The sequence below is a fragment of the Aulonocara stuartgranti genome (genome assembly GCF_965226115.1).
Source record: "Aulonocara stuartgranti genome assembly, chromosome: 6".
Taxonomy (NCBI): domain Eukaryota; kingdom Metazoa; phylum Chordata; class Actinopteri; order Cichliformes; family Cichlidae; genus Aulonocara; species Aulonocara stuartgranti.
The window spans coordinates 30,562,135-30,573,415 of NC_138944.1; the positions used below are offsets into that span (position 1 = coordinate 30,562,135).

The window sequence follows — 11,281 nt, forward strand, 5'->3', positions numbered from 1 at the left end:
ACACACACACACACACACACACACACACACACACACACACACACACACACACACACACACTGTATCATCTATTTTGAATCCGGTGTCTTATTTTGAACACGATCTGTATTCTGTATTTATAAAACGAAACATACTTACAAAATACTAATGAACTACCTGAACACTTCTATTCGTTCTGTCTCCGTGACAGAGTAACCCATGTGACTAATTTCTTCCTTCTTAAAAATGTTTTCTTTCTTTCTTTCTTTCTTTCTTTCTTTCTTTCTTTCTTTCTTTCTTTCTTTCTTTCTTTCTTTCTTTCTTTCTTTCTTTCTACAGCACGATCAGTGACATATGTGAGACGTGTTCATATTTCTCGGTCCACGTGGTTAAAATGCAGGCTCTGCTCTGTAATGAAAAAATTCTGGCAAACTGAAATGCCAGTGGAATGCTCCACAGTTTAATGTTTTGTCTCCATATAACCTTTTAATATAAAATCTCAGCTGTATAAGTTATCTTTTGCAGGAAATGTTCTGACTGTATTCTGTAAATATAGCTGCACAGGTGTGGCTCTGTTAGGTGTAGTTCTAATAGGTATTAGGCCAAAGCAGTACCTCTGACAATAATTGTATCCCAGTCCCCTAAAGCGCGCTCACGAGGAACCGCAACTTTGTTGTGTTCTGCAAAGGACCGCGCGACTCCAAAGCAGATAGTTTCTTTTCATTCGTCGGTGTGCTGCTCATTACTGATCTATGTTCGTGGCATAAACCTAGAATGTTGGAAAACCCCGCTATTGTATCGTTTTGAAAGTAAAGTGAATACATTTTAATATCAATTTCAAGCAAAATCAGTAAAATATCTTTTATTTATGTAGTTCAAGTTACTAATGCAAATGATTGTCTGCTAGATAAATAATTCCGATCTTCCTTTAATAAAATGGAAATTGGTAAACAAAATTATAACACTATAGAGAAAAATACGTTTTAGTTATATAACTGTTTTGTTACGTAACTGTTTTGCTCACCTTCGTTATCTTCTGGAGGTTTGTGGTTGGACCTATAGTGTACCAAAATCCATCTCCTCTTTGTAACCACTCTCTGTCTTACTTCAGTGTTACACATTTTATCAGGCTGTGACAGCCAAAAAGTATGTCCCCCTCTTCTATGATCCTCAGTCCTTCTATAGCCAAGTGTTTTATTTTGCAAAGATTTCAAGGGTCTTCTTGGTAACTTTATAAGCTTTAACAACACCATATGTTTAACTGATTGAGCTGAAGTCTTTAACATGCTCTTCTAGTAAAAAGTGACAACAAGTGAGGTTTATCAGAGCATCTGTTTAAAAGAGAAAAACCACACACACATACAGTACACTGCCTACTGCACTTGTTACATCACTCAGACAACTGCATAGTTCATTTCAACAATAATTATAAGGGTAACATTTCTGTTGTTAAAACATCAAATAGTGGCAAATGAGTTACCTGTCTCCATGATCCAAACAAAGACTTCAATCTGGCCCAAACGGCTTCCTTCAATTCCCATAGTGGCCACCTGAGGGCAGACAATCCCCACAGACAAACAGGTGAAACTGTCCAACTCAACAGTATTTTAAAGCATATTTATATGCTTTCACATACATTTACATGGCACAAAAAAGTTTTTGGCCTGTATGGATCGTTTCTGCCTTTAAAACATCTATACCATGGCTTATTTATCTTTTCTTCTTTACAACTAATCTATCTGAAGACTGGAGACTGTCTGACACAAGAAGCTTGAGCCAATTATGCCACGTCTAATTTCTGCTAATAATCCCAATGCTGACGATGCCTTTTGGAACATTTGATACAAACAAAAAACATTACCTGAAAAAAAACAACCCGGTGTGAGGCTGGGACGTGGCCCCAGAGTAGACCCGGGACTGGAGAGGTTACAGATCTGCTTGGGAATGTCTCAGTGATCAGCAGGAGGAGGTGGCTGAGAGGTAGGAGGCATGAATATCTCTTCTTAGGCTGCTGAAGCCCAGCTCCAGATGAGCAGTATAAAAAGAATAGATAAATGGTGTATCTGTATTCTGCATAGCTTAATTAGTATAAATGCTTAAGGGAGACATTAAATTTTTTTAAAGACAGATATAGAATCACCAATCTTCTGGTTAGTAGGTTGTTAGATTTGTATTGTTGATTGTCATTTATGCTTAGAAATATTTACTTATATATGCTTAGAGTTTTGTAATTAGTTGTAGATTGGTAGAGGTTTTGATCCTTGATAGTCTGCAAACTTTGTGTGTATTAGACAGCACTTTGGGAGCATGAGAGGTCATACCGTGTCTTATTATTTTATGGTAGGATTAACGTAGTTGCGTCTGTTCTAGTCTAAGTGCTCTTTGTTTAGATGAACTGCAGGACTTCCTCACCGTGTTATCTAGGATGAACCATCTAGGGTGAGGGGGAGGCTACCCTCTTCCTGACCAAGGATGTTTGACCCTTTGATCAGCAGTCCCCACACACACACACACACACACACACACACACACACACACACACAGGCAAGGTACTCTTTGTTTGTATGTAGACGTCGTATGTTAATGAACCTATGCATATTCATGTAACCTCAATAAAAGGACAGTGTATGGGAGAACGGACGAGACCAACTGGAGTCAAGCGGTTGTCCGGTTCTCTCCCGTGCACGAGTAACATGAAGAACTTTGCCTATTTGTGTCTTGCTTAGCAGTGTAATTATATTGTCTTAACGTTCCAGCGAATAGGTTTATGCTACAAACCTATCATTAATTGGTCCTTCGATGCCGGAGCCCTGGAATCGCATTCACCGAGGGGAGGAGAGGCACGCTGAAAGCCTGACGTCAGCCAGGAAGTTCCTGTGGATTCGCGGTCTGTCTTTTCTCCTCGATGAATGACGGTCGGCGGGATTCGGGCTGATATTACACTCTAAGCAACGCCAAGTAAGTTTAAAGAGGCCGACTCTATAACCGTGTCGTTGTGCAGTCTCCGCCGCTGTGTGAGGCGTTGAGAAGAGGCCGACTCTATAACCGTGTCGTTGTGCAGTCTCTGCCACTGTGTGAGGCGTTGAGAAGAGGCCGACTCTATAACCGTGTCGTTGTGCAGTCTCCGCCACTGTGTGAGGCGTTGAGAAGTTCGCTACTTTGTGTAGCGATACCCGGGTTCCTTGCTACTTTGTGGAGCAAGAGGTTCCTCGCTACTTTGTGTGGCTAGAGGTGAGTTCTCCGCCGCTTTGTGGGGCGTTGAGAAGTTCCGCGGGGTCCAGATTGTGCTGGACGATAGGCCTATTTTGTGTTGTTTTTGTTGTCGTCGTCGTCGTTGTTGTTGTTGTTGTTGTTGTGTGAGTGTGTGCGGAGCAGAACATGTGGTCTGTGACACCGACTGTTGTTGTTATCATGGGTTTCTAAGCAACCAAGAGTGAGTCGGAGGGAGACAGACGTTTGTGCTGGACTTTGCTCCTGGCAGCACAAAGTATTTATGTAAAAAAGAGAGGGAGCGACGGCTCCACAGCTGCGCGGGTTCACGCGAGCGCGGTCACGCGGGTTTCACGCGGACCTGAGCCGTGCGGTTAATCGCAGGCTTAAAAATGGAAGAGATTAAAATGTTAGAAGTTTTCAGAAAACACACCAGCCTTGAAGAGCGTGTGGAGAAGGCCAGCCCACATCAGCAGCTATGCTCTGGTGGGTGGCTGTCCCCCCACCCCTTGCTGACACAAAACGTTAACTCTTCAGCCTGTGTGCCAGACCATAGACGTAATTGAGGTGGATAGTTGTTAAAAGTCATCTACATTACGCTTGTGGTTGCTTAAATTCAGTACGATGACATGTGAGGTGAAGTGATATAGATAAATATTTAAACTAATGAAGTGCATAGAGGCACTTGACCTGTGTGGAAGACTGTCGTCTTATTATGAGCCATTGTTGAGATATAGAGCACATCTGTGAAAACAACTAATATGCTCAACCCTGTATGAAACATCTAAAAGTACATGATGGAGAAGCTGAGTTGAATATGAAAGTGTAAGACTTTGCCACTGTGGGCAGAGCAACTACTGTGTGATGTTGCGTTGCAGTTTTTTTTTTCTTCTGAGCTGATGAGCAGGCTACACATTATCAGATCGAGAGCTGTCTGAGAACTACTCTAAGAGAGGGAAACAGCGCTATGATAACTGTGATAACTGGAGTGTGCAACGTTTCCATGAGCAGTTTTCCTGCATCTTGACTTGTGTGTAGAGTGTTCATAACATCAGCATCATGTTTTTGATTATTTGTTTGTTGGGTTGAAAAATAGTTAAATAAACTGGTGATCATATTTACGGATCACCATGGCACATATCATCAGCCATGTGATTTATTTTTGCAGATGACAAAGTGAGTGTGAATGTGTCTGACATCACAGTGTTTTTGTGCACTGTGCAAGAGTAATTGCCTTTGATTGTGAGTGACAGCGGTGATTTTGCAGGTCACCAGCTATTGTAAATAAAAAATAAAAAAAAAGAGTGAATAAGAGGGAGAATTTATATTGTAGAAAAAAATAATCATAGGAAAAAGGTTTTGTGTTGATCAACCAAAAAAAAACAACTATAATTTCATTTTCTGCTTTTAAGAAAGGACTGTTCACAAAAACACAGAGCGAGAGAGAGAGATATGTGTTGATTAAGCAGTGATGATAATAATGAAATGTCTTAGTTTGTCACTTTCAGGTGAAAAGCAGACCTGAATCAATTTTCCACATGCAGCGGTCGGAAGAAAGTTATAGTTTAACATCATTGGAAACATGCAGGCCAAGTTTCTGGCTGACTTATTTACAGTGCCATGTGTTTCTCAACCTCACAAGCGAGCTCACTCCTCCCTGAAGATAAGGAATGCAGCTCCATGATAAAGAGACAGCAGCAAGTCCTGAGCACAAAAAGTCCCAGCAAAGCAGCAGCAATGTGGATAAACAGCAGCAGAAGAAAGCAAACCCATCTTCCTGTCTGATTGGATGAATTCCACGGAGGGGCGAGCAAGATGGCGGTGGCAGCATGTTGAAATGCTCAAAAAGGACTGAGTGACTCGGGCAAGCCACATGCAGCTAGCATGCTGGCTAGCGACATGAAAGAAATGGACCCTTCATGATGCGTTCAACGTGCCAGCGCTGTGGTGGGAAAGGCTCCATCATAAACACGCCCTGCACCGAGGTTCAGGCCAAGAAGAAGAAGACGATGACTTCCAAGCCCAAGAAGGTCAGCCTCAGCGTGAGCGAGCTGATTGTGAAAGCCGTGGCCGCTTCCAAGGAGCGCAACGGCCTGTCCGTGGCCGCCCTCAAGAAGGCTCTGGCTGCCGGAGGCTACGATGTGGACAAGAACAAGGCCCGTGTCAAGACCGCCATCAAGAGTCTGGTGGCGAAGGGCACTCTGGTGCAGACCAAGGGCACCAGGACCTCCGGATCCTTCAAGATGAACAAGGCTACTGAGAGCAAAGCCAAGAAGCCCGCCGCAGCCAAAGCCAAGAAACCGGCAGCAGCTGCTAAGAAGTCGCCCAGGAAGGCAGCAGCAGCAGCACTTCAGCCACTAGCACGAAGTCAACCGCATCAGAGGACAATAGTGAGAGTGGCTGTGACTTCACTGTGCATGTGAAGAAAACGTTTGAGGAGAACTGAACAGTTGGAGTTTGACATTTGCCACCTGTGGAGTAAAATGGCAAGAAGAGACAGTGGGACACAGGACAAAGCTGAAGGAGAACTGCCGGCTGTTGGACTGTTGAAGTGGGAGAGGACAACAGAGTGAGAAGACTAGGTGAGAACACATAGGAATTATTTAATGTGGGAAATCAAAATTTGGGTTAGCAAACCTGGGGAAAAGAAAACTGACTGCTTAAGTTGGAAAATTGAGACGGAGTCTGAAACATTGCGAAAATAGAAACATATACAAAATCACACACACAAGCAGAACATGCATTAACCCTACTAACAATTCCAAACACAAAATGACTCATGAAGACTCATAGCACATTAGTTAAGAAATGATTAAATAATAGTAGAGAAGTGTGTAGGAAAGGCAGCTTTAAGAACATGCTCTGCTGGAGATGCAGCTCCACAGACATGCATTAAACCTGCCTAATAACACAAACACATGTAATGAAAATTAGCTTGTTATCTTTCATCAGTGTTACAATAGTGTCAATTTAGCAGACACTTGTTATCAAATACTGAATTTATCCTAAAGAAAAAAATTGACTCTACAAGTTGCAGGACAACAGTTTAACTTTTGTGGGGAAAAAAGATCCTGGTTTGACCAACCAGTGATCAGACAATAAATTTAGTGTTAAAATGGTAAATTGGGAGAAGCTTCCTGCTTGATTGAGGCAGCACATGTAATTTACTGTATGAGGGAAATTGTCTTTTGTGATACTATTTTGAACATGCTTTTCTGTCGTCCTGTCAACTTAGTGGGTTAATAGCTGATATGCAAATTAGTTGATTGGTTTTAGATTAATGAAAGGTGACTGAATTCTAGTACGAGTGAATGAGATGTGTTGGAGTTTGTTGTGTGTTGAGTAGAGACTCTAAAACACTGAGTTTCCTGCTTTGATGTGCGAGTGATTCCTGTATTTAGATACACAACTCTGAATACATCAGAACGAACGTTTTTTGTGAAGTGCATGACAGCATGTCACATGTTTTATGATGAAGGGAAAAGGAAAATTGAATAAAATAGATCTGTGGCCTAAATGAGTGAAGAGCACAGACCTGGTAATTAAACTCATAGCTAATAAGACATTAGGATTATGTTGTTTTGTGCAGCTGATGGTTGATTTGGAGTGAATCTAGCTGATGATTTTTCTTTTGTTGTGAAGTCGAGCCTGCCGATTAGTATGATGGTATGATAAACCATGCTAATGGTATGATTTACCTGAGATGAGGAGCTTGTGTCATGACTTAACAAGGCCTTTTTATTTTGATACTTTCACAGTGCACTGAGAGTTTGTTTTGATAATCTCTGTTATTTTTTATTTTTCATTTTTGAACAAGCACTGATTTTTGCTTGTGAATTTCTTTTCTTTGAGCAGATCTGCAAGTCGGGAATTAAAAGCGTTACACGTCGTCAAGAAAATTGTTGCAAGTGAGTTTCTCCACATTTAAAATGGGTTCAGGAGAAAGCCACTTATTTGGGACAATTAGGAAATGAGAGTCCCCCCCAAAAAGGATTCAACGAGGAAATCCAGTCTAAATTATTTTTCTTTTTGAAATAACGTCGTTTTGCTGAGCGTGGAAACGAATGCGATGATAATTTCCACAATTAGCAAAAGAAGGAACCACTGAGTGAATGAGTAAGAATTTTAAAATATCTGACTGACTGACTGAACATGATTGTGTGAAGCTAACCCCCACCTGACAAAGGTGCAGATGAACCCATGTGTTTCCTTTTACAGGAGCAGAAAGATGACAGCAACACTCGAGGTTGCATGATGATTTAACCTTTTAAATGCCATTTTCTGTGTCTGTGCATTTATCAGGTGTGTTATTCATAGGCTTGAGTTGCTCACAGAGATATCTGTGACAAAGTATGCATACGCCTGCGCAAGCGCTAATATTTGCATTTTCTTTTCTTACAGCATGCCAGTTCTTCATGTGAATTGATGATGCGATTTATACCAGGACAACTGGTTGATGTTTTTTCCTACTACAGGATTTCTGGGTTTATGTGTGAGGAAAACTGTGTTTACAGGTTATGAGTGGTGATGCTGTTGCATTGTGTTGATGGGAAAATGTGAAGGTTACTTTGATAATGTGAATAACCTGTGTGAAATTTCCTGTGTTGAGAACTGGTGTTACTTCTTTCCACAGCTAGGGTTGACTTTATGGTGTTTTTATGGCACCTCTGGAACCTGTTGACCTGTGTCTGACCTCTGTCTGACTACAGTCAATGTGTATTGCTAATGTTAGTTTCTTTGAGAATGCTGTGGAAGATTCAGCTGGACCGGACAAGTGACATGAGTGAAACTAATAAGAGATACAGTGTTTCTGGGATAGTTTGATATGGGCTCATTAGCTGGCCACTTTTGAGCCCATAGTAATATATAAGTGGAGTGACTTTGCTTAAGAGCAGTCACCGATTACATTAATGTTGCCTGAGTACATGGGATGATCCATGTCTGAGGCGACTTATGAAAATAATTGTAGTTTACTGATTTGAGAAAACCTGCACATGACACTTGTCTTGCTGATGTTGAATGCTTCTTGTCCTTATGATACAATTGTTTACAGGTATGAAGTTTGATTTTACTTCCAGATTTTGTTTTCCAGGCCATGATGGTGTGTATGCAGGCTCCTGGGAGAGCCAGGTGTTAAGCAAACTTAATATGCAAAGCACACTAACATTTTTATTGCAGGATTATAGGTCCAGGGTGGTGCTGCTCCAGAGGAGGAGATGCCCTGATGTTACCTGGGATATGATCTAGCTAATCTTTTTCTTTGAGACAGGAATCTGATTTTGATGAGTTGACTCATGGGAGTGTCCATGTGTCAAGATGGGGGATCCAGGATTAATATGAAACAATGAATTAACATTAAATTTTGGAATTAACATTAAATTTTGTTTTATATAATTTTTGCAGCGATTTGTGTGATTAACCGTTTATTTACAGGTATTAAACCCATGTTCAGATGAGGCTTTGATGGCCTATAAGTGAAGTTCACTGAACTAAAGAATGTGGTTTGATGATTGTTGACATGCTCTCCAAATAGAAGTTTTTCCTCCTAGCAATGAAATACAGGTGCAGCAGTAATCTCCTGAGAAATCTTCAGAGGCCCAGTGAGAAGCGAGAACCATTCCAGGCATAACTGACAGCCCAGGCAGTGGTTGAGGTCAAAGATCAAGCTGATTGGGGCCCATCATGAAATCAGACCTTGGAGCCACAGCAAGGACCATGAAACTGCCTGCAAAATAGAGGAGAGGATCGTCCACAAGATGGGAGAGAGGCTTCAGGAGGATCAGAGATCATCTTCAGCACAGCAGACATCACACAGAGAGCTGTGCTACTAAGCTTCCAGGAAATCAAGAGGAGACTTCCCACAGCAAGATTTTAAATAAAATGAAAGATTCAATATTGACGCTGAGGAAGACGACTAAGGTGTACGACGTGCTCTGCCTTAAACCTTCAGCAGCGTTGGAACATGAAAACTCGTGGGATGAGGGGAGCGTGTCAAGCTCCATCGACAGCGCAGAAGGAGTTCGAGGATGACATCATGATTCTGTGAAAGCACAGGAACCAGAAGCTATGGTGGTGATGACAGCAGTTTCCTATGAACATCACCTAATGCTGTGCCACTATACTGTGCATACGATGACACTCTGAAGGCTGCTGGGATCATAACAGCAGTAAGATGACGGAACCCAGCACCCTTTCCACAGAGAGCTTTTTCTGCAGAGCGTGGACAATTAAGCAGTCATAAATATCCCCCTCACAAGACGAAGGTCTGAAGTCAGGTGATGGGGGCTGGTAAGAGGCCATAAAACTAGAGTGCTGAGAGGTCTGCAGCTTGGAAATAGCTGAGACCCATGTTGACGAACCATAAAACCAACTAGTATGTTTGAATGTCTATTCTACATACATTTGGACTCTGGTCCTATGGACAGTGATGGAAACAACTGGAAGAGACATTCATGACGCCCTGCAGAGCTTAAACCACTCTGCAGAAAGACATGTGATGTGCACACCTGGAGGAAGCACCACCAAGTTGAGATGTTTTTGAAAATGTTACTTTTTTAGTTTCACTATTAAATTAACAATTTCTTTGGTTGCTCGTAAGATGCAGTTTGCCATGAGATGAGCTCAATGAATGGGGTAACTGCTAATACATTTATTAAACTGTGTACCTTTCAGTAATTTAGGGTGATTTGACATATGCTGAGTATAAAAAGGTTTGCATTGAAACTGTCAGACATGACGTATTCATACCTGGGAACTTTTCAGGCATAAAGGTCAAAAAGGGGGGAAATGTTAGATTTGTATTGTTGATTGTCATTTATGCTTAGAAATATTTACTTATATATGCTTAGAGTTTTGTAATTAGTTGTAGATTGGTAGAGGTTTTGATCCTTGATAGTCTGCAAACTTTGTGTGTATTAGACAGCACTTTGGGAGCATGAGAGGTCATACCGTGTCTTATTATTTTATGGTAGGATTAACGTAGTTGCGTCTGTTCTAGTCTAAGTGCTCTTTGTTTAGATGAACTGCAGGACTTCCTCACCGTGTTATCTAGGATGAACCATCTAGGGTGAGGGGGAGGCTACCCTCTTCCTGACCAAGGATGTTTGACCCTTTGATCAGCAGTCCCCACACACACACACACACACACACACACACACACACACACACACACACACACACACACACACACACACAGGCAAGGTACTCTTTGTTTGTATGTAGACGTCGTATGTTAATGAACCTATGCATATTCATGTAACCTCAATAAAAGGACAGTGTATGGGAGAACGGACGAGACCAACTGGAGTCAAGCGGTTGTCCGGTTCTCTCCCGTGCACGAGTAACATGAAGAACTTTGCCTATTTGTGTCTTGCTTAGCAGTGTAATTATATTGTCTTAACGTTCCAGCGAATAGGTTTATGCTACAAACCTATCATAGGTGACCTGCTCTACCACCTGAGCTACAGCCACTCAAAATAGCAATTATACATTTATCTGTAGTGTCACGGCGGGGTGCTCCGATTGTGTTGATTTCACAACTCAGATGCAGATGCGGAGAGTAGAGTTGTGTTTGAACGAAAAGCGAGCTTTATTTAGCTGGTCACCTATATTTCTACATGCTGAGCACCTCTGATGCTTGCACTTGATTACCAAAATGGCAATCGTGAATATTTTGTCCAACACTGAGCTCACGATTATTTACCACAGTTATTCACTGATTTTATTGACAAAGATGTTTTTATTACAGAAATGTAAACAGACACCGAAAAAAGACAAAATGATCGTCATTTACAAATATTTGCATTAATTATTTGCATTAAAATAAAAGAAACCCTCATTAATCACCTAAATACAGTGCATCTCTAAGAAAAAGAAAAGTCTGCTGATAAAAAAATACTAATACAGAAAACAAAATTAAGTCATTAGAGCACGGCTTTTACCTTAACATTGTGCTATTAATTCATCTTTATAAATCAATATTTGCAGAAAAATAAGATAAAGTCTTTCCCTCCATTCATTGTAGCAGATGGCTATGAATAAAACTAGCAAAGTACTCAGAGGAAATGCCTCTCTACTTTCAATCAGTGTTCAG

General features: G+C 41.2%; 1 protein-coding gene across 1 annotated transcript; it reads left to right on the top strand.

Moving 5' to 3' along the window:
* The first annotated feature begins 4,630 nt into the window (after positions 1-4,630).
* On the top strand, positions 4,631-6,750 carry LOC309707689 (histone H1-like). Its single transcript, XM_082535164.1, has one exon. The coding sequence runs from the start codon at positions 5,109-5,111 to the stop codon at positions 5,610-5,612; it is 504 nt and encodes a 167-aa protein (XP_082391290.1). The 5' UTR covers positions 4,631-5,108; the 3' UTR covers positions 5,613-6,750.
* Positions 6,751-11,281: the final 4,531 nt, after the last annotated feature.

Excerpts from the sequence above, each read along its gene's own strand:
- LOC309707689 (XM_082535164.1), top strand. The coding sequence starts at position 5,109 with ATGATGCGTTCAACGTGCCAGCGCTGTGGTGGGAAAGGCTCCATCATA.